Below are 24,125 nucleotides of genomic sequence, written 5' to 3'. Positions count from 1 at the left end.
CGGCTCCGGCCGCCAGCCAATGGGGTGCGAGCGTGGCCACAATGGAGCCGCGCTGTACGACGGGAAACGGAGTCCACGCCACTCCCGCCCGCCCGACCCCCGCGCTCGCTGGGACTGCAAGTCCCGAAATGCCCCGCGCTCGAAGCCCCGCCCCTCCCGTCGGCGCGCTGCACGCTGGGAAGCGTGTTCCACCCCCCCCGCCCGGCTCCGGTGGGCGCCGCGGGGCGCGGGACTCCCGTTCCCAGCGTGCTCCGCGGCAGCGCGGCCTCCAGGGGCCGTTCCGCTCCTGCCGGCGTCCGCCGGCCGCCTCCGCGCACGGGCCGGTATCGGGCCGCCCCGCCACGGGGGCGCGCAGCGCCGTTCCAGCGGCCTCGCCCCGGGCCCGCCCGCTCGGCGGAGCCCGCCTCCCGCCGGGGCGGAGCTGGGCCGCGCCGGGGCCGCCGCGGTTAGCGAGCGGCAACAGCGCGTCAGGCGCTGCCGGGGCAGCTATGGCGGCACGCGAGGGGGCCTGGGGGGGTCTCCATGGCGACGGGTGTAAACAGCGCGGGCGGTGCGGACTATGGCGGCGCGGCGCGCTCCGCCGGGCGGGTAAGGGGATATCGGCGTCCGGGCCCGCGGGGAGAGCCGAGCCCTGCCCTGCCTTTGCCCCTCCCGCGGGGCTGCGGGGCCTCCCGGCGCTGCCACACGTCCGGGCGGGGAGGCCGCGGGCGCTGTCACCCCGCCCCGCCCGCCGAGAGCCGGCGTCGGGCCCGAGCGGGGGCGGCAGGCCACGGCTCAGCGCAGCCGCCCGTCGGGGGGTGCGAACAGGCGGTGGGGAAGGCTTTCAGGAACTGCTCGTGGGCTTCGGGACACAACGTTTCTGTCGCAAGGGCCGCACTCGCTCACGGCGGAGCGAGGAACTTGCCGAGGGATTCCTGCGGTAGTCACCTTGCAAGGGCCGCTGTTCATAGCGGCTGTGTCTGGCGGGCTGTAGTTTGGGAAGCGGTGCCTCTCCCGACTAGCTGTTTTCCATACCATTCCGTTATCAAAGCACCTGTCCCCACCAGCAATGCCCTGTTCCGGTTAGTTATAAAAGCCGGGGTCTCCTTTCGTTCCCTTTCCTGAGGGGATGACGCCTTCTGGCACACCGGTCTCTCCCCGCTTCTGAGAGCGTGGGGCTGCTCCCGGGGAGGGCAAGACTCGGGCAGGGCCCTCCCTGGCGGCACGTACCCACAGATCGGGTCTGGGGCGAGCAGCTCGGCGGCAGGACTGGAGACAAGGCCGCAGCGCAGGGCCAAGGCGCGCCCAGGAGACGGGGGTGACAGATAGTGACACCTACAGAGTGGCTCAGGCGGGGTGTAAAGGCCCAGGCCTGAGCTCACGTGGAGCTCCCAGGCCAACTGGCAAGAGGGTGCGTGGGTGAGGGTCTCGGCTGAGGCTGGTCGGGGTAACTACGGCCGGCCGGAGGCTCTGACGTCTGCCTGGGCTGCCTCGAAAGGAAAAGTCTGGAGTGTTCGTGGCCAAACCTACTTTCCTCTGTGTGTCTTGAGCCTCTCTCCAGCACAGCGAAGGCCAAGTTTATACCCACAGATAGGTTTTTATCTTCGGATCTCAGACTTGTATGACGCATATTGTCACTGCCTTGTCTGCAGAGAGCTCCAACAGGGACAGCAAAGTCTACGTTCATTCAAGAAAATGTATGTGTAGTAAAAGCAACTTTGATTATATTGAAGTTGTATGTTTTGCGCTCCTGGGAAGTACCTTTCATCAAACAAGCAAGTTTTCCTTGTTTCAATTTTGCTAGCTTTCACAATGCTGAAGAAGCCACCGCTTCCAAATCCAGGCTGTGCCACGGCCCAGCTAACAATCTTTTTCACTCATGGGAAAAGTTCCAGGTGCTTTTTATTTTTTCCACTTAACGTAGCTGTCTGGGAACAGGCACCTTCCCATTTCTCTTGCCAGGTGAAAAGCTGTCGTGACTGGTAGTGTACTGACGGCCTACCTGACGGATGTGGCTGTAAAGGCTGCCGTTACCTTAACATCCCATCCTGTGGGGGAAAAAAAAAAAAAAAAAAAAGAGACATACGTTCTTGGATGGTTACTGCACTCAGCTTTTATGAAAGCGAATGGAAGCAGAGAATGCTCAGTACTCAGAGTATCAAACTGGTCGTGAGTTTAGCTGCAGATAAGAAGAAGATGCATTTCTGGATAGCTAGGGACCTTACTTGGTTTAAATGCATGAAAAGTGCCCTTCAGATCCTAAAACACGAGTTACGCTATGTTTAATGGTCTGTTACCTACTGGAGATTTTCAAACCACTCTGTAGTTCCGCCCGGAGGGCACTTCATCCTGCTCCTTGGTCCCGGAGTGTCCCTGGCCAGTGGAGTTTGATCTTCTCAGGCATGGCTCCCGCTTGCCGGTGCTTTTCCGTGCCTCCCTGTAGCCAGGCACGCAGCACGAGCTTCCACGTGCTGGTGGAACTGTGCCACCAAAGCATGTTGCACCAGGTACAATCCTCGCTTTGCTGATAGCCAAGCAAAATTAAGAGATGACCCTGGGTTAGTTTTCTGCTGAGGTGGTGACTTAAAGCAGCTTATAAAGGGGTCTGATGAGCAGCGGTGGCAGCACAAGGTGAACAGCGGGAAGATACAGCTAGGAGGAGGAGATGGCGTGGCTTTTCAAGAGCAGTAAGCTGTTAGATCAGCTCCTGGTGTCTCAGGGAATCTCACCCAAAGGTGTGGTGCCTTGGGCAAGCCGACCCAGCTGCTTGGGGTTTCCGTCTCCATCCTCCCTGCCAGCTGCAGAATCGCTCCCCCACGTGTTATCATTTCAGTCGGGCTAAACTGCAGGTTTTCCCTCGGATTAGCAAACCGAAACAGCTCAGAGAGTTGTCTGGCGCACGGCAGAGCTAACGCTGCCTGGACATCAGGAGGCAGCCTGGACGTCGTTTCTAGTCTAGGAAAGAGAGCTCCTGGTTATATTTGTTCCATGGTTTGCTATCAGGCCACCGTGCCATGGCACCGCTGCCACCCCAGGGAACCGGCTTCGCAGGCACTTCTGGGACCCCAGATCCCGGTTCTTGACCCACGGGTAACAGGTTTCCCAGCTCTGTTTCCAGACTCTCCTCTTCAGAAGAGCAATTCCTTCAGGCTCGCCCAGCCGCAGGGTTCAGCCTGGTCGCTCTTGTGGGGGCAGTAAGGAAAGTACCAAATGTCGTGCCAGTTATCAAACACAAATCCTGGAGTTCAGCTGCACCACACATCTTTCCATCGGTCCCTCCCTGTACGTTAGCCTGTTGGCTATTTTCATCCATCGGGCACGTCATGTTTGGCTGTTGACCTCAGGTGCACATGAGCCAGACTCTCAATCTCCACTGTATATTTAGTTAACTCTCTATATTATGAAAAGATTCTTTCTTGCCATTGCACAGGACGGCTCCCAAATCTTCCTCTGAGGCTCCAGATTGCCAAACACGTATCAACCGTCTGAAATACATCCTGTCCAAGAAACGGAAGACTCCGGTGAGTTGAAGAATTCCAGTGAAACATCCAAACTTTAGCTAACTTGGTCAACTTTGAATCTTGCTGGAAGCCCAGGGACCATCCCAAACTATTAGGAAGTCAAGCAAGTTCTAATCATTTTAATCTTTCTAATATATATAGATTTAAAATATATATGTTGCTGCTAGCTCTTGAATTTCAGATTCAGATGTCATCTTTGTGATTTAATTACTGCATTTTTAAGGGTGGAGGAAAGAGAGGAGGAATATAAACGTTGTTCTTGGCTGCAGCTTTTTGAGTAGACGCACTGCCAAATACTGAAGCCAGAATTTGACCCATGTAGTTTAAAAAAAAAAAAAAAGAAAACCCATGACCGCATGCTGTTTAATCATAGGATAAGAGCATCCTACAGGAACATCTGCTCCCTAGTATTTATCAGTCTTAGTAAATAAAATAAACCAGCATGGGAAAAAACCTATATCCAAATTATGAGAAAATAAATTCCAGGAATGCGTATACCAACAAACTAATGGGAGGTTAAGGTCTATAAAAGTCATATGTTAGTTATTTTGTTGGGGTTTTTTTTCATTACCATTTTGGCTGTATTTCAGGAATGTGCCACTTCTATGACAAGCCGTATGTGCTCCATTAGCACGCGATCTCAAAGTATTATTTCGTCCCTAGAGCTGGGACATTCTGTAAGCACTTTCCTCGTCGTCCCGAAGATTTTCAACTCTCAGCAAATTGGAATCGTACTGTTTCTCCAATGTAATCTTCCTGCTTCTTGCACTGAAATTAGGACAGTTAAACTCCTGAGGCTTTACGTGTAACTGTTCCAAGGCTTTGTCAGTCTGAAGTTTGGGCTTTGAAAATCAAACCCTCCTGTTTGCCCATGATTAACTTTTTTTTGGTAAATTTTACATTCACAATAGGGAGGGATTTGTATCGGACAATCGCATACTAATTATTTGGTTGTAATAATGAAGATAAAGTAGAGCAATCCAGCATAGCTAGCTTTTTTCCCCACCAAAGAAACACTGAGAAAGTTCCAAGATAGAAATGAACAGACCCTTAAAATTAAGAACAGGATTTTGCTTTCAGAGGAGCTTGCAGTTTCTGAAGGAAAATTCATTTATCACGTTCTTTTTTACTGTTCCTCAGACCTAAATCTGTTCCTCAGACCTTATTTCGTTATGTTCTATGCTGATGCAAATCCAGCTGGTTTGCGTAGGGTCACCAACCCGCATTTAAAACTCATTATCTAAATGAGTTAACGCAGCTCACTGTGCCCTTACTAGGGCACACCCCAGTGCAAAACTCCCTAGTGGAAACAAGACCTAAGTCAAACCTGTCGGTTTGTGTTTCGTCTGGTTTAATGCAAAATTCTGCTTTGGTTGTGCGATGCTTTAGTTTCCAGTGGTCCCAGGGTAGACCAAGAAATCATTTTTCACCCAAAGATGTGAACGCTTTCTCACAATCATGTCATCTAGGCGGCATGAATAGCACCCAGGAGATCGGTCAGAGGTGTTTAACAAATGGAACCAGTCTGGGAAGATGATTTCCTCAAAGAACAGAAAAAGTTTACTTGGTTTTTAGGCGTGGTCAGTCCCGGCTGAGGAGTTGTGGGGTACGGCCCTTGTCTTTCTGTCTGACTGTACTCATAGGCAGTTGTACTGATTTTGGCTCTTTGTTGTGAGTCTGTAGTGCTCAGATACAGCAAAGGGATTCTCTCCTTTCCATCTTCTTAGCTTTCTGCTAGAGGCCACTGGTCCACCTGGCCTGCGTTTGCATCCAGACAGACTGTCCCAAGGAGTCACAAACCCTGCTGTGCCCCAGAGGAGAGACCGGCCGGGTGAGTTCAGCCGGTACCGCTGGGCAAGTCACCACGCTTGCTGGAAGCAGTTTTTGAAAACCAAGACCTTACAGAGCAGAACCTCTTCCAGCGTTGGTAGAACAATGATGTTGGGTTACCCCACAAGAATTCAGCATGACATCGTTGGTTCTGACGAGTAGCTCTACAGGAGATGTTGAGTATTTATGTAATAGCGAGTTATGCTTAGTATAAACATTACCAGAAAGTGCTATCGTTTAATGATTCATTGACCGACATTACGTAGGATCCTGTCAGGCCCCAGTGCACCAACAGGCTCTGCAAGCCCTTCTCCAGCCCGAGGCGCCCGGGTGCCTGGGCTCTACACCGGTTTCGATACGGCACAGCCGGGTAACCTGGGACCGGGTGCGGTAAGAAGAGCCGTGTGAGAAGCCTTCACCCCAGCGCACCCACCTTTGCTTCTCGCTGGAGCTACGCTGTAGCCACGTGCCGCGTACCTCTCTGACCCTGGCTGGCTGACCTGACATCCCAGCTTGGCGTCGGACCTTCCTCATCACTGTGGACTTGCCTGACCATCGCTGAACGATGGATGACGCTGGCTACCATCGGGGACCTGCTCTGCGACTCTTGTCCAAGTCCTGTGGCATTCCTCGTGCCAGGCTGGGCAGGTCACTGTCCCTGCTTGCCAGGTCACTGTCCCTGCTTGCCTCGCTGTCACCCTGGGGGCTCCCAGCTCCCCTTCAGCACAGGCACCCAAACCCCCAGGGGGAGGGGAAGAGGTTCCAGAGCCTGTTGGTAGACTCAGGGCTCCGATGGACTGCAGGACACCGTTGTGGATGATATAATAAGGATAACTGGGCTTTTTAGTTTTAATTCTGGCTGGTTTTAATATGAAATATGGATGATACCATCCAGCAAAGGGACATTTGGCCTAGAATCTCCTGAGGAACCTAGAATCTCAGGATATGTACTGAGTTCTTTTTTTTTTTTTTTCAAACAGCTGCTTTCCTTGACACATTTCAAATAACATAATCAGTATTTATTCTTTTCTGACACAGACAACCCACTCACCTGGCTTTTTATACCAAAAAGCATTATGAAGTTCTTAAACTCGAAGAGTAGTAATAGCGGAATGTCTTGAATAGATTTCTGCTCCATCAAGGAATCTTAAATCATCCACTGTATGCTTTGAGAGAAAATTTATGTGCTACAGTAAAAAAAAAAAAAAAAAAGTCCTGCTGTGAAGCAATGGGCAGTAGGAAGAAAACCAAGAACCTTGAGCTGATTTATTATGAGTTCATTCTTACGTATATGACACACATAAGTTCACGCGTCCATTCTTTTCCTGTGTCTCTGCAGCAATAAACAGGTCCTTCGCACCATTCCAAAGCTGTGATACTTGGAGCGACTGGAGTCCTACTTAAGGAAAGAGCTGCAGTCTCTTGATCTGACTAAAAAGAACTCCCAAGAGCTGAAGTTACAGGTTTGACGCAAGGTTCTCTTGACTTGAAACTCCGTGCTGAGATGGATGACTTAAATTGGCCATCCAAAGGAAAAAGTAGAGGAGACAAGTAGGCACCTACGGGTAGTATTGGATAAGTGGGATGGCAGCTCACATCAGAGACCTTGCAGGGAAACAGTTTATTTATATGTTGGGTTGCTATTGTTTGCGAGTTGTTGGGTTGTTCACATCTTGTGTTCTCCACATCTTCTATAACTGTTTCCATCTTTAAATCAAAGCCCAAGCCTTCAAAAAGACATGGTGATCTAATGTGGGTGTGAAACAGAATTTACACACTAAACTCCTGAAGATTCCTGCCTAAACCCGTAAAGCAGCAAGCGTGTAGGTTCCCAAATTTTCACTGCAAAACCTCTCATTTCTGAAGTTAGGTTTCTGCATGTGACAGGAAGGGGCTTTGTCACTGAGCTCTTGTCTGAGCCTAATCAGGATCCCCAAAATTCGTAGTTTCTAATGGGTCTGATCCTGGGGGATTTGTTGCGAGTGTTTGAGGACACACCTCATGGACATATCGAGAACCACCACTTTAATTTAAAACACAGACAGAGTAGGAGTAGCTACTCCTGTTTTTGTAATATCCTGCAATTAGAGCGTTTATGCAGACCATGGGAAGTGTGGATGTGATTTACTCTGCACTAATTAATTCAAATTCTCATTCCCAAAGGAATCCTGTAGTGATGGGGAAAGAGGTGGTAGATGGAAGAGAATGGAAGGAAACAATGAGTGACTAATAGCAAGAGAAAACAGAGGTTTCATAAACGTGGTTTTTCTTTGAAAGTATTTTTTACTGTCTTACACGATGTGTTTTATTCGATGTAATAGTGAGATACACTCAGTGAGAACATTCCTTATTGCTAGTGAAGTCTTCCCATGGCCCAGGTACACCATGGGAGTGTTGGACAAACCAGCTACCTCTGAATTCTGCAAAAATGGGCCACTGAATGTTTTCTTAAGCTTCTTTCTTCTCTCAGCCCTACAGAGAGATCTTTGAATTCTTCATAGACAACTTCAAGACCTACAAGCCCTTGCTGTCAGCTATAAAGAATGAATACGAAGTTACTTTGGGTAAGCTCTTGGACTTTCACCTGTGGGGAAAAAACATGAACGGAGACACATTTTTACGGAGCTCAGTTGTGTCAGATAGCTGTAGGGATGAACAGCCTAAACAGACGTCAACTGGTAAAGCCAGCTTTCTGGTCCATTAGGTCTGTTTCCTTCCTACATAAGATGAAGTTGTTGGAGGGGTTTTTTTCCCTATAATATTTTAGATTTTTTTTTTTGGACGCACTTGCTGTGGTAACTCGAAGCCGGGATTGCTCCTGAAGCGAGGCAGGGCAGAGCGCTGAACTGGCTGTTCCCTGTCCATTCTTGGGGTGCTTTAACTGCCTGGCACTCAGATGCCCCAGTGATACCAGTACTTTGTAAACAATCACAGAGGGCTAGAAATAGGCTGTAACCAGGAGCTCATGTCACACTGGGCACCGAGCAGCTATCAGATGTCAACAGTTTTCTACTGGGACGGTCTCTTGAAGGATATATATCCTTTATCCCAGTACCGGTTACCTGGACTACCTAATCATAGTCCCTCATTAAGGACAAAAATCTTTCTTTGCACAATATCCTTCAACCAGGTAAATAAGTCAATTTTAATCACTGTATAAAAACATGTTTTTTAAAACTCAGTTTCTTTCCAGAACTCGTTAGCAGACATTTCTTTGCTTCGGCTCCCAGACAGAATACTGGTGTCCGTGCTGAAGCTGATACTGCACTGCTTTCTGAGACTATTTTTTTTTTAAGCATTTATTTACTGTTTCCTCTGTATTGCTTGGATGTGATATTTCCTTTTTTTTTTTCTCCGAAGTCCCTGGATACCCAGCAAAACATATCTTCTACAATAGCTTTATTTTTAGAAATCAACTGAATGCCAGTGAACAAATGTGCCATGGTAACAAGTGTACTCGAAGCTCTAAGAATAAAACAAAAACAATTTTGTTTTTTAAGTTGGGATTGGGATCCTCCCACCTTTCTGTATATTGAGGTCAAACTCATTTTCCTAATTACGGACTTTACCTTGCTAATGAGGCCTGCGTGACATCCCTCCCCTGTTAACCCCAGCCCACAGCCTTAGCTATCAGTGATTTCCAGGCCTCCTCCTCCCTGCCGAGCGCAGACATCAGCTTCCCTGCCTGGCCGAGGAAGCAGTGACCTCATCCAACAGCTCACAGCCACGGAAACACCACGGTCCCACGTCCCCATGGTGGAGTGGACACCTCTGTGAGCTGAGTCAACTCACCCAGCAGGAAAAACAAAGACCGAGAGCTGCAAAGTTTCCTGTTGGTTTAGTGAGTTGAATTGCTCAGGAAAGCGTCTGTGCTAGGGAAGAGACAAAAGCAAGCACCAGAGAGCAGGAGGAGTACAAAAGAAAGAGAAAAGGAAGGAAATTCACTGATTTGTAGCATTGCAGTCCTAAGTACCTATCTTTATTCTTCAATTGTGTCTGACTGTGCTTAACAAAAATAACTTCTTTAAAATCTGTGAGAGCTGGTCATTCTGATGGCTCTTAACGTCAGAATTTTATATTCTGTTTATAGTCCCTCACCACAGCGCTTGGAGCCTTAAGGTGCAGCTTTGGAGCTAATAGATGGGACAGTTTGCTTAAAGAGATGTCTCATCGCTCCACCAAACGTACATACTCTATCTGTAGCATTTCAGCTCCTTTTGAACCTGAAACTCAACTTCCTTTGCACCACAGTATTGTATTTCTCAACCAACTGGTATTATCTTTGTAGTCTGATTTAGCAGCTTTGTCTTACTCTGTTTTTCCTGCCCTAGTCAGAGTTTCTGTACTATCTCAGCCTGTACGTCGATTATGGAGCTCGCCACGGCACCCACTGCCGGGGTGGGTTCTCCCCTTCAATCTGCTAGTTCCCAGTTCAGTCAGAATAACCTAGTTTGAAAAAAAAAAAAAAAGAAGCCAAAAATTGTATTATTAAATGTTGTCCTAAACCCGTACTGCTTACGCCGCATATTTAGCTGCATCATTGTGGCAGCAGGACGTTCGAAGTAGCTAGCACGTGCATAGCTGAGCACGGAGGCAGAGAAGGCGGCTGCGTCTGATGGGAACGGGGACGTGCAGCCCGTACGGGCTGCTTGCAACTATCCGTCTTCTGCCAGACCTGGACATACAGCTGCAGCTCCTTTGGGTGTTACGGTGGTGCTGAGCTTTACGTCACTGTTTCTGGCGTAAATCCACGTGAACGTGAAGGTATTCAGCAGAATTTGGCAAATATCGCTGTGGAGGGTAGAGCCATCAAATCCCTACGGCTGTTACCTTGGGCCGAGATAAAGGTTGTGCTGCTGGGAGCTCCTTTAAGACAGAGCTGAGTGCCAGGGTAGCTCTTCGCTTCGCAGTGATGTTATCACAGCCGAATCCGGTTTGTGATTAAAATACCACTCAGGTTGCGACGTCCACAGAGGCTTCACGTTCGCTCCTTTGCGGTGCTAAGACTTCTGGGTCCATCCAGCAATTCTGTGCGCAATGAGCCGCTCTGCAGCCTGAATTCTTTCCAAGTGGGAGCACGTCTGTCCTTTCCTGGCCTGGGGAGAGTTGGGAGAGGTCATGAGAGCGCTGATGTTCTCAGATGGCACTGGCCAGCGTCCACGCTACGAAATAATCGCTTTGGCAGCCAGCGAGTTGTTGTACTCTAACTTCTGACATACTAGGCAGCTACAATTAAAAATACTATTGCACTTAAAGGGGTTTGCTTGTGGTCAGGAGTCAGATGTGAAAGACTCAAACTACGCCTTGCAACAAGTTTGCTGAAATTTTCACGCGGTGTTCTTAGCTCACGCTCAGCAAGCAAAGAGCACGGCAGCAGAATCCCCATGGCAACGCTCTAATTTTTGCCATCTCGTGTCCCGACACAAGTGTCATAGTGAAAGAGTTTTGCAAAACCTTTGGTACAGTTATAGCGTGGGAAGGAAATTCACACCCAAGTATAACAAGAAAAGTAGTTCCTGTTCTTAGATTTATACAGCCGTTTGAACTTTTACAATGCAAAATCTGTCGCATAGTATTTCAACATAAATACCGGGTTTTATTGAGGAGGAAAATACCCTCCAAGTCAGATTATTCAGCATCCACCAGCATTTCTGTCCTTCTGTTCAGGAGAGGGAGTGAACAGCTTTGGTGAATAACGCAGTTATTCACAAGCAAGATGAGGCTTGCTCACAGCCTCGTTTGAATCACACCATATCCTGTCTTTGATCGGTTTATTCTCCTGGCGAAATTCCATCCAGTCATAAAAACAAGCCAGTGCACCATGGAGATGGCATCAGATGAAATTCTGCCACGTAACTGTAACTAGGATGTGGGACCCAAGTCAAGTACTGTCACGCGAGGTCCCTCAGGTAAGTATCTAATGCAAGGTAAAGGGGAAACAGCCGAGAGGGAGGAGCACACGGTACAGCAGAGAAAGCCAAGAGGCGCACGCGAGTTCTTTACTGGACGTACTGGAGAGAAAGGCAAAAGAAGAGAGGTCAAGGCATACCTAAAAAGAGGGGAGGATGGGTAGACAGCACGTTTGCATGTAAAAGGTTGCAGGAAACCATGCATTTGGGGAGCAGAGAGCAGATCAAAGTTCCTGAAGAACGTGCCTTCACAAAAAAGGGTAAATCACTAATTACTGGTTATCTTTAGCCCCACGTGCTGCCTGTGCTTAAATGGTGACAGCTTCCCGCCTAACGAAACACGGTAAAGCCGTCGGTGCTCATTATGTCTTACCAAAACCTTAAATACTCAAGAAAACAAAATAAAATACTGTTCATCCTTTGTTTTCCAAACCAGGATAAATGGCATGAGCTGAAATCAGAAATCCTTATGAAGTTCGCATGCACAGCTGGACAAACAACAGGATGCAGTCCCAAACGACACTACTCCATGTCCGTAGGCACTCGCCAGGCCGAGCAGTGAAAGCGCCGTGTTCAGTCCCACTTCCCACCAGCGCTGTTTCGGGGTTGAATATCCAACACCCCAGCTGAGTAAAAAATTCAGGCTTTGTTGCTCATTGTGAGAACTCACCTCTGCTTTCTTTAGCTCATCAGAAGAAGACAATTCGTGCCCTAGAGCCCCTGAAGGCTATGATCACAACCATGTCCGAGGAGTGCACCCAGCAGATACTGGCTCTGCAGGAAAAGGAGAAAGATGAAATAAATATGTTAAAGCAAGAGAAACAACATTTGTTAAAGTTCATTGACGACATGAAGGAAGAAAAGAGTTCTCTTCAGGTTCAGGTAAATTAGACAATGACGAGTCAACCGTTTCCCAACTTCAGTGGGCTGCATTTTGCTCCTCTGATCTCTTACCTCCCAGCTGCTCATCCTTCAGTGCCAGTAGAAGTTCTAGAGCAGGCACTAAATGTCCAGCACGGTGGTGATGCTGGATCTTGGCCAGCTCCAGAAAATACCCTGCTCCCTTGGGACAGGCTGTGTCGCCGCTGTCAGAAGTCTTCACGTGTATCTCTTGTCCTATCTGGCTCTTGCACAGTCACACTTGAAGGCAGGGGAGGAAATAGATCTCTTTCTGGTACTAATGTTTTAAGTTCTTACGTAAAATTAAGTGCACTCTTTTACAGCATTGTACCCTTAGCATCTTTAAATCCGTATCGTTCATCTTGCCGCCGGTGGAGTCGCATTGCTATCTATAGGCAAGCTTAGTTAGGTCTTTCCAATTTAAATTACCACTTTGTACAGTTCTTGAGCAGTTTCAGCTGCTCAGGCTGAAATGATACTCCTGTTGGAGAGCGACAGGAGCAGGGCTGCTGCATGAGGAAGGATGAGCCAGGAGCTGAGGGCCAGAGTCAGGACTGGAGACAAAACTGCAACAGACATCCAAAGGGGTCCATCCAGAAGAGCTACCTACGACATCAGTCCAAGGTCCTGTGAGGGCACAGAGACCGGACTGGAGGCAGATAAGCCTACAATGTAGCTCAACAACGGCCAAAAGCCTTGGCCTGAGCTTAAACAGAGCTCCTTGGCTGTGGGCAGACGTGTGTGGGTGGAGGGTCTGGCTGAGGCTGATCGGGACAGTTACGGTTCTTGGGGCCCTCACGGCTACTGTAGCTAATTCAGGAAGTATCAAAGAAGTGTTGGTTGGAAGGGACATCTAGAGTCTCCAGCCCAACCTCCCACATGAAGCGGAACTATCGCCTCCATGACATCAGATCAGCCGTGACCTTGTCTGGCTTGAGTGTTGAGATCCGCCCAGGATGGTGATCCTCCACCTGCCTGGGCAGCCTGTTCCAGGGTTGTACCATCCTCCTGGTGAAAAATGAGCAGGAGGAAAAAACAAATTGTCCTTGTCACACAGCAATTCTGCCGTGGTCAGAGGTGTGATAACAGGATGAGGAACTCTACCTGAACTTGCTTTCATCCACTAGTTTAAGTGGTAAAGGTGAAGAAGAACAAGCTTCAGGACAGACCACGTAGGCTCCTTATTCCTCTAGCCAGCACTTGGTGAACCTTAGAAGCTTTGGTTTCACTAGCTAGATCAAAATGCTCATAAATATTTCTTCCATTTGCAGTCCTAGAACTAGCCAGTTCCACTTGTTGGTGTTCACAGGCCTCAGTGCTTCATAGAGCCATAGAGAACCTTCTCTGGAAGGAGCAACCGAGAATTTATGCAGTTATATTTGCCTTACCTAAGAATAGGGCCCAGAATCCAAATTCTAGTTTGGGCTATTTAAGTTTTGTAATTTGGGTGAAGGAGGTTGGGAAAAATGATTCTGCTCAAACCAGAATTCCATTTTTTGAGACAGCATTCAAATATTCTAGCTGTGACACAGTTAGATGGTCAAAAATTCCTTGGAAAGATCCATCCGAGCTGCTGAGCTGTTGGCCGGTGGCAGCGCAGTTGTGGCTCTGATGGCGTAGGGAGACAGGCAAAACAGCATTGCTACAGAGGGCTTGTATTTTTGGGAGACTAGCAGAATTCAGAATTCTCATCAGAATCAGCAGAGTTCCTTGAGGGCTAACTGTCTTCTGAGCCACAAGGAAAGGAACGTTTTGACTCACTCCCTATCCAGCGGACCAGGCAGGCGCTGGCAGTGGCAGGGTGTGATCACGTAGTGAAATGCGCATCCTGGGAACAAGCTACGGTGTTACACATAATCCCAGTTCTTAGGCTTCCAGGTTTCTGATAGTTGTACTTCGCCACTAATTTAAAATGCAATTAAAATTAAAAATTACAACAAAAATTTAAAAATACAGCACAAATACCATCCCATGTTGCCACCCAAGATACATTTCTGTCACCAGTTCCCGTGGAGTAAGTTGGGAAGGGTAGCAGCTTTTTTCTGCTGTGTGACCAGCAACGGGGATGGAATACGTTGCTGGAAGGTTTCTAGATATGTGCTTACAATAGAGAAACGGTGTAACTCAGATCACGAAACGCATATAAGTCACTCTCTAGAAGGCTAAACACTCAGGTGGAACACCTTTTTGCACACTACTTCCAAGTCTGAACCCATCATATTTCTATCCGGCCCATCCTTTTCTATAGTGTTATCACTTGCCCACTCTCCTGCTCCAGTTTTTCCCATTATCCCACTCTCTGCTCCTTAGTTTCTGCTCTAAACCAGTCCAAGAGTTCCCACTCACGCTCTGCTCCCAATCAATTCAAGCCTCCGTTTCCTGCAGGTGGAGCATCTGCGGACGAGCGTAGCTGAGGAGTATGCTCGCTATCTCAACGAGTACGGTGCCCGCAAAATGCTTCTAGCAAAACTGAATGATATGCATAACCAACGGCTGGACAGGACGCGCCACCAAGTCCAAGGTAGAGAGAGCAGGTCTCTGTAAGAACCTGTCCTGCACGGAGATGCAAGTGCACGGCCGTGGGTACAGCATCGCAGTAAAAATTTGGAGTATCTCTGAAATATCTTCAGATATGCTTTGATTCTTTAAACAAAAAAAAAAAGTTAGATAAATTCATGGCCAAAAAGTCCATAAATGGGTAGGAAAGGGAATAGGCAGGGATGTACCCGATAGTCTGAGCTGATGCAGTAAGTCATTGCCTGTGTTCTTGTATGCTCTTGCTTAGCACAACAAGTAAACGGAAGGCAGGAGCTGCCCAGCGCAGAGGTTCCTTATGGTTTTTGACTCCAGTGCCAACTGTCAGCACGTGTTACCCAGCCACAGCTGCCGGCTTGGTGCCTGTCCACAAGGATGGACAAAACTGCTGAAATTCAGGGGTCAAAAATACCAGGCACTGAGGTTACTCATGGTGGTAGGGACCTGTTGAGTGCATGATCTCCGTTGATCCACAGTTGGGTCACAGGCATCCATCGTGCTACTGCTGCTTGAGCCATTGCACCTGCCTGAGGCTCTCCGCCTGGGATCCTTTCCATTAATCAAAACCAAGTCCCAGCCTTTGAATATGTACGTGTGCACGGGAGAGGGGCAGGACAGCAGGTGGGAATGTGAACGCTGCAATATGCTCCCGACTATTATTAATAACAATCCAGCCTACACCCATTCAGCTCTTGCTGACGCTTTCTGGGGTTATGTGGTCTAAAAGCTTAAATTAGAAAATTTAGAATTTAAATTTAGAAAGCTACAACTGCGATTTTACTGTCATGAGGCTGTTGCTTAAAGACGTCAAGGGTGAAGATGTGGTGAAGTTAACTTTGGCATTAAAGATAGCTCGGCAGGACCTCACCAAAGCCCAGGTGAAGCTGAACGCAATGATAGCAGACTATGGAGATGCTGTGCCCAGGAGAGATTTTGAATCACTGGAGAAAAAATACTCTGATTTACTTCAGGAGGTGAGCATAAGCTCCTCATTTTCAAGCTATACCACATAAATACAAACGTAACGCGATGCTTCAGTATCCGGTTGGGATAGGGACTCAGTAAACCTAGAGCTCACGTTAGGGCATTTCTTTGTTCTTTGTACGTGAAACACATGAGAAGCCGCTGTCTTCTAACCCCCAAAGCTCCCATTCGACTGGAACCACAGACTGCCTGAGCGCTCAAAATTAGTATACCATCACAACCCCCTAACATCAGGTTTAACTGAGTTAACACCACAAAAGTAATGCTAGCCCACAGATGACAGCTCGGGAGCTACTCTCTGAAGTCATCATACATATAAATAAACGACCCAGGTTCACCTCACATACATTGCCCAGTTTTGTCCAAACCACAGCTAACAGAAACCACTGCTGGCCTACTAACGCTTCTCTGTCTAGCTGGATTTTTCCCTTTTCCAGTAATATTAAACAGCTTCTTTGGCCTACCGGAACTCCAAGGTCATCAACCCAACGGTGGGGCTCACCAATGCATTTTCCAGCCGTGAAAGAACTGACGTTCCTCACGTCGTATCTGTCTGCTGCCTTTTCAGAATAAACGTTTGACTGCTTAGCTTGCAGCGGAGATGCAGAGGAGCAATGCTGTGTCACGCGCAGGACAGCAAAGGGACAGGGTCTGCTTCCAACCTGCAGCGGCAGAGTGGCAGTGACCTGACCTCGAGAAGGAGGATGAGGAAAGAGAACACATTGGATCCCACCGCAAAGTTAGGGCACAGCTGTGAGAAGGGACGGATGAGAACCTCCAGGAAGGCAAAAAAAAAAATGTATTACCTGTCTTTGTGCTTCCGAAAAACCATGCTGGGCTCTTCGAGATACATTTGGGCCACTGGCAGCTCCGTTGGCAGCTCCGTTCCGGCTCTGACCGTCAGCACAGCTCGATCCACTGCTCGTGTCCCCACATCGTGGCATAATAAATACAGACACAGCCCTCAAAACCCAGACTAGAGCTGTGATTACCTCTGAATCACGATGTAGTAGGAGAACAAAGATAAATCATATAAAAAAGAAGCGCTTTCTAAACAAAGTATAGTGGAGCTGAAGGGGATGCATGTAAAATTTCTAGCAGAAAACCCTATGTTTCTCCTGCTCTCTCCAAGTGGATTAAGATCTATTTTGAAACACAAAAACAGGTATAAAAGCCATTGGCATGTTTTGCCAGAATTTTTTGTAAATGCTAACAATAAAATTTAACAAATGATTTATTTTTCTTCCAATCTAGAAGCAATTAGCCAGGGACAGCTCTCCATAAGTCTTTGGACTACACTGACGCTCACCGGAGCCGTCTGACGACAGATAATTTCTGTTACTCTTTTCTGTATCCTTTAGATGAAGACCCTGCAGAAGGATTTTGATCAGCTCCATAAGGAATATGAAACACTGCAGGAAATCCACAGAGAGACGGCAGAAGAGCGAGACAACTTCTGCGCCGAACTCCAGCAAGTGCAGCGCAACCGCACGCCCCGGCCAAACTGGGCAAAGTGTTCAGGTGCCAAACGTATTTGTAGTGGTTTAGCTTAAGACAGCTCATCCTTAAACGCTTTGCTATGGGGCATTTCTTACCTGCAACACCCCATTTCTCCTAGGCTTCTAGGCGGTGGGCTGGGAGAGTATTCCCAGAGTATTTGGGAGCTTGCAGAGTATTCCATCTTAGGAGACTAACTGGATGTCTAGAGATCGGTATCTATCGTAAGGCTCCTCGCGGGATTCACACAAAATGAGTGCGTGTAGGCACGTTCTATTCTAGCGGCTCAGCGTCTTTTTGCTGTTGCAGAGGTGATTCCTGGTGGAGCTGCCCGGTGGGGCTGTCTGGCTGAGGGGAAGACCAGCGATCAGCTGGTGGATGTGCTTCTGGAAGAAATAGGAACAGGAGTGCTAAAAGAGATAAATGTCTTCCCTGGATGGGTACGTGCAAGCTTTCTTCTCTGCTTCTTTTTACTGAGATGAATTGGTAATAAATATCCATTAGGAAGGTGGGAGAATTGCTTTCACGGCTGGTGTCTTCAATGTTCATCTCCCTGCTAGTATAACTGCCAAAAACTTTAAAGCTAGGGAAACTCAGGTGCAGCAGAAAAGCTGGAACTGAGAGGGAGCACACTGAAGACACAGCTGAATGACTTACAGCGATGCCACGTGAACCATCAGACATGCAGGTATTACCAGCGGGCTAGAGCCCCTTATTAATGCTGCACGATATGGCTGAGAGAAATTAATGGCCTCGTGCAGCTGAAAACTCTTGTCCTTCTGCCCCGTCCTCACCGCCGGTACTGGCTGCAGCACCAGGGAAGGACCCAGCAGAGCAGTATTCGTTTCTTCCCAGGTTAGCTCTCTGCCGATGAGATGAATTCAGACAAGTGCTAGAATGACTAAGAGTAAGTAGCAAGACTACAGAGCAGGGAATGACTCCTTTGCGTGGCATCAGAAAGTTAATTCAACTCCCACTGTCCCATTGCGCTGCACCCCAGCACCTGGGGAATCGGGAAACGATACAGGGACAAGGAAACGTTACAAGGATTCTTCACGTCATACCAAGCATAACTGTATCCAAGGGTTTTCTCAGGAACAGAGGAGCATTGCTTTAGTCCTTCAACATCTCTTCCTCAGCCTTTCCAGAAGTTTGACCTGTTTGCCCTGCCATTCTGGGAAGGTGCTTCCAAGGAAGATCTTTCCTCTTCTATTTTTGCTGGGCAGAACCTCTCACCCAGTCCCATTTTGTCTAAGGACAAGGTCTGTCAGCTCCCTGCCACCTCGAGAAGGTCCCACACCTTCCAGCCACAAGCTCCACGCTGACCACAGAGTTTCCAGCACAACACAGAGGGCTTCAGCATCGCTCTGCTGTAATAAACAACTTATTGACTGCAAACATATTACACTGGTGATGAGGAATACTCACGGCTGCCCGGACACAACAGGGACACATCAACCAAACCCACTCATGAACCAAGTTCTAAGTAGTGTAACAGTGGGGAACAGGCAATGTGGCCAGTGTGGGCCCCAGCTTAAGCAGGTCCACCCTGGAGCAGTTGAGACACGACAGATGTGTTTGATAGTACTGGGAACGAGACCCACGAAAATGACTCGTTTTAATGGCGAGTTAGATGCTGCCAACGCAGCTCTGGCGCTGCATCGCTGCCGGTGAGGCGAATGCCTTACCCATATCTGTGTTTCTGTTCCATCACTTAGGGCAAAGGCGACGCAGTGCCTGTGTACCTGAGGCACGACGGTGAAGTCAGGAACAAAAAGCTGACTAAGAAGGATGTGGTGAACATCCTAAAGGATGTCTGGAAGGAGAAAATTGCGCTAGAACAGCAGGTTTGTCCCATTTTCCTTCTCCACAAACAGCATTTGCTATGACAGTCAGGCCAGTCTGGGAAGCCAAGGTCTCACCCACATCCTGCCTAGCGTTTCATGCAAATCGAGCTGCATAAAACATTGTCAGAGCAAACGGCTCCAGCTGGCGGTAACCCCGTGCCTGGCAGGGCTCCCCAGGGATCCGACTCACGAATTAGGACAGTGTCACGCGGATAACTGGAGCAGCTCCATCCCCAGCCTAAGACGCTTCTGCAGCTCCTGCTGCCAGGACAGCTGAGTCCCCATGAAGCCCCTGATGCCCACCGTGGCAAATCCAGAGGTGTTCAGGAAACCAGAAATCAGCTCTGGTTGCTTTGATGGCGAGGGCCGTAAGCTGCTGTGGTCCAGCAGCTGCCGCAAGAGCAGCCGAGCTGTGGGTGAAGCCTCCTCCCCACAGCAGGGTGCCCACGGGAGGAACCACTGCAGCAGGCGCCCTGCGCTAAATCAGCCACACTCACGCGCCCGAGACCTCAGCTAGATCGGCTGCTGCTATTGTGGGGTGTGACGGTGCTCTGCAGACTGCCGTGCCACCATGACTACGCAGCGTCTCTTCTTAGGTGGTGGAAACTTGGGCAACATCTGTGCAGCCAAAGCAAGGCCAGGGTTTTCTTGCTGGGTTGATTTTAACCCTTGCCAATCCATTATGAAGCTCCATGCGAGAGAGGAACAAGTGGCACTGCAGGAAAAACGTGGACCAGGGGCTAAAAATAATTTTTTTTTCAATATAAAGTTTTGGTACACAAAACCCAAAGAATTTCCCCTTCTTTGTGGGCAAAGAAGGGTGGGTTGGGAGTGACAACTGGAGGCCCAAGGGGTGAGGTGTGTGTTCTCTGCCAAGGCAGATGTTATGGGTTGCCCATCTGGGGCAATACAACTCAAAAAGAGAATGAAAGTGGCTGGTTAATTCTTTCCATGTCAGGGACAAGTGATACCATCTCCCCAGATACCGGGCAAGCCCTGTTACTGTGCCTCCGTCACACGAGAGCCACCTTGAGAGAGGCAGAGTCACTTTACGGAGTTGTTCTCTTGAGCTAGAAGCCCAGAAACATCTCTGAGATCAGCCCAAAATGGCTTAATGTTTTCCATGGCAGCTGTCTTTTACTTTCAGCTTGGTTTCCTGGGGAAATGGGGTTGCTGCAATCACTGCCTGGCTCCACTTTTCTCCAGTAACTGCTTCCATTTCTCAACCCACGAGCCAAGCTCAGCTAAATCTGACAGAGGGGTAGCACCTCGCTGGCACCAAGTCATTTCACAGAAGTAGGTAGGAGAAGAGAGACTTTATCGGTGACCTCAGCAGCAGAAGAGCTTCATCATAAACTTACCCACATCTAGAAAACAAACCTGGGAAAAACATTTTGAACGAGCTAATACTGGGGAAGGCTCCAGCCAGCACTAGCACTGTGTGCGATTCCCAAGAGACAGACGTCCACGCGCAGAGCTAGAATCAAATGGGCAGATTTGATTTCGTTCTGCTGCTTATGGGAGTTCCTCGCGTGTTATTTATCCGCAGATGGGGAAGCGCTCCAGTCTTCCCGAGTTCTTTCTCGGCTACCTCCAGAAGAAGTATGGAGATGCCGCTGCCATGGAATGGTCTTACACCCTCTACGAGAACATGCGACTCTGTCGCTCGAACCACGTCCTGAGCTCCTTCTACGACGTACTCACCGGGAAGGTAGGCAACCCACAACCCAGTGCCGCGCCTCTGCCCAGACACCCCTAGCGTGACCGACAGCAGGCAGGGAAGCGTTCCTCTGCAAAGCAGCTTCACCTCCTGTTCCTCCTGCACCTTCTCACGAGAATAAAAGTAAACACCGACCCACACTAGAGAAGGGAATGCTGCACGTGCAAGACACGACAGGCTCCCCACAGAGCTTCTAGCGGACCCTATTTCTTTCAAACGCCTTGGTCTCATCCTGTCTGCCCCCTCCGACGAGAGGCTCGTGTTTGCAGCACCACCACACAGGCCTGCTTCTCTCAGTAGGTCTCTCCTGGCTCATGATCTGTCCCTCTGTGTGTTCGTGAACACCAGGACATAGTTTCTGAACCGTAGCACGGTGCAGGCCCTGGCAGCCTTGCTCCCTGCTCCCCAGCTCCACATCAGAGCCGGAGAGCTCTGGCTACGCAGCTCCCAGCTTCCTGGGACACAAAGACACGCAGCCCCCTCGGGTCGTCTTCTGTCTTGCTTGGGAAGGGACAAGTGGCTGGGAGCCAGCGTGACCATGCAGGCAGGGCGGCTGCTGCCATTCTGGGGGATCCTGGATGTGCATCTGCACCTGGGGGTGCAACAGCTGTCCCAGATGTGCTGGGGTGAGCCTCTGCCCCAGCCCCCCGACACATCATCAGAGCCGTTCTCACCGCCTGCCCTCAGAGCTCCTGCACACGGCAGCGGGAAAACTGCTTTGCAGCAAGTTGTTTGGTACGAAACTGCTGTGTTGCTTCCATAATTATTTGTAAAATCACTAAAAGCTGCTCAGGTAAAAGTTGTTTTAGAAGTGAGCACGGTCCTTTTGCAGTTCTGCTTCCCTCTTGAAGGTGGTCCAAGGAACAGATGGGGCAGTTACTGACCTGTGAACCTCCTTCCCTGTTCCCAGGTGGGTGAAGAACAGTACCACAGCCAGAATCAGCTGGTTTCCAACCTGCAGAAGGAGCTGGCTGCCTACGACAGCTCAAACAGCGGATCCCTGACCAGCGAGCAGTTCAGGCAAGAGGCCGACTGTTGCCCACCAAGCTCTGCGCGTGCCTGGCACACGTCGGGTGTTGTGCCAGCGCAGCCTGGGGAGGAGGCTTCTCTCTTTTAAATTCCTGTGCAGGCGGCTGTAGCGAGTCTCTACTTGTTAACCTCTGCATTAGCCTTAGAATAATGTGAATACTGCAGGGTTTGAGTAGCAGCCCGAGAGCACCCTGGGGTGCTTCAGGCACGCAGCGGGGTGGGCTGGCAGCCCCTGCACCCTGCCCCAGTCCCTGAGGGGACACAGGACCCTACACAGTGCTCCCATGAGCGGTCACACAGCATTTCTGTGACCTTTTGTCAGTCTTCTCCCAGCTCATCGATCAGCTGTGCTGTCTTAAGTGTAACTGAGCACAGCATTTCCTTGGGCCGTGGCACTGGCCATCTCCAGCACTTCGCTGGGAACACGGCTCCAGTACAGACGCACCAACCAATTCGGTCTGGGCTGCCAGCAAACCCTCACGGTTGCATTCAGAGTTTCCCCACGTGGCTCAGCATCCAACCTTCCCCTGAGCCCTAAGCTCTGCCAAAAACTTTGCCCTTGTTTTGGTATCCAAAGGTGCGCGTGCTCCTTAAAATGCGTTTCCTGGAAAAGCAATGGATTTTGAAGATCCGGCCCATGGAATACACCCACACTCTGGTAGCCTAAAAGCCAGCCACACTGGCAGTGGTTAAGTGCTCGTGCGGTAACGGCATCCACATTCTGTCCGTGTCGCCTGTCTCCGTACAGCGTGGCTGTGAGGGAAGCTTTTCCCTTGAAAAGGAAGGAGTCAATCCAAGAACTGGTCGATGCAAGCAGGTACGGGCTGGACAACACTGAAGACCTCATTGACTACGTATCCTTATTCAAAGAAGTAAGCTGATATTAAGTTTTCCTTTTGATTCAGATCAAGCCTAGTTTAGAGCTTAAATTAGTCTTATCAGACTAATGAGGTTTATCAGACTAACAAAGTTGCAGTGCCCACCACAAGCTCTAACAGCCAAAGGCCATCTGCAGACATGGGCAATGCAAGCTTGTGCCTTTTCTGTGATAGGGGTTTATCCATATTCTTTCTCTTTATTTCCACTTTTCACATGGAAATTCCATTTCTAGGAGAGTGGAGTTATTTTAGTACACATCGGGGGGCAGCTCCTATCCAGACTGGAACCCACGTTCAGCGCTAACGCACCTGCGATTTCTTTCAGGATGAGGAGGGGAATACTGAACCTTTTGTTGCAAAGCTCAGGAGCCAGTACGTCAGGGAGAGGCGGGAGTATCTGAGAGAGCTGAAGAGCAAGCTGGGAGATTTAACGTAAGTACGGAGGGAAGGGGCTGGGGGGGACAGCAGACCGGGACAGTGCGCAGAGGGAACCCCGCTGCGGGCACAGGAGTGCATGCACTACAGAGGGCCCCAGCAGTGAATATTGCAGTAAATACCAAATATCGCAGTAAATACCAAAACCCCGCTCGGTGTCAGTTCCTGAGCCAAAGGACTGGATATGGCAGGCAGTGAGTAGAGAAATTGGTTGTACCGATAATCCCCTTCAGTACCTGAAGTCTCGTATCTCAACACTTCTCAGGTCTCCAAAAACAGCAGTAAAAGCCTGTACATCCTCAGAGGTTGGTTCTGAGGAGTGGGAAGAGCGAACAGGACTGACAACTGCAGATTGAAAGAAATAATTAAATCTCAAAACAAGATAAACAAGAGGCAGTCCCTGCATAGAAAAAAGCCTGGTGCCAGGCACTGAGCAGTGAAAACACCAAAGGTGGAGAGATGCCCACTGAGTTCAGTCCTGTCCGAGGTGGGCACAGAATGTAGCTCTGTAACAAAGGAGTGCCCAGTGCACACCAGAGCGAAATTAAGGTCTTCCCAGTTACCACAAGTCTAACAGTTCCTAAATTTTCAGTTTGAAGTTTAGTACTTGGCAGTCTTTGTTACAGGTACGTTTAAAAAGCAAAGGGACACTAGCGGAGGCAGAGGTAACAATACCAAAATACAGCTCTGCTCTGCATTTCCAGCAGCACAGATTCTCACTGCGGCACAAACACATAAACGTTCCTGTCACATACACAGCATAGCAGTGACCGAGTTGTTTTTGAACAGAGAGGTGAAGGCAGATGACCTGAAGACCGCCTTCTGCACCATCGACCCCGATATCGATGATCAGACACTGGATACCTACGTTGGCCTGGCTTACCAGGTCCGGAGAGAACAGCCAGACCAAGACGTCGTGCCCGTGGAAACTGCGCTTGAGAGACTCCTTGCTGGAGACGTGAGACGAGCCAGGCCCTCGCCTGGGGAGAGAAGCACGACAAGCCTTGAAGAAGAGCAAGCAGACTTCCAGGATTAAAAATAAATGGACTGTTTGATCTCCA

General features: G+C 49.2%; 1 protein-coding gene across 1 annotated transcript; it reads left to right on the top strand.

Annotated features, from left to right (window-relative positions):
- Window positions 1-267: 267 nt before the first annotated feature.
- On the top strand, window positions 268-24,125 carry TSNAXIP1 (translin associated factor X interacting protein 1). The gene is given in 16 exon segments (XM_054840285.1): window positions 268-588; window positions 3,410-3,500; window positions 5,228-5,331; window positions 6,670-6,793; window positions 7,801-7,894; window positions 11,925-12,121; window positions 14,525-14,660; window positions 15,479-15,648; window positions 17,020-17,179; window positions 17,465-17,595; window positions 18,874-19,002; window positions 20,552-20,713; window positions 21,633-21,742; window positions 22,500-22,623; window positions 22,955-23,061; window positions 23,854-24,125. Coding segments are annotated over 16 exon segments (2,115 nt in total). The 5' UTR covers window positions 268-559; the 3' UTR covers window positions 24,101-24,125.

This window comes from Grus americana, chromosome 13, assembly GCF_028858705.1.
Source record: "Grus americana isolate bGruAme1 chromosome 13, bGruAme1.mat, whole genome shotgun sequence".
Taxonomy (NCBI): Eukaryota; Metazoa; Chordata; class Aves; order Gruiformes; family Gruidae; genus Grus; species Grus americana.
This window is presented reverse-complemented; position numbering and strand designations above follow the sequence as displayed.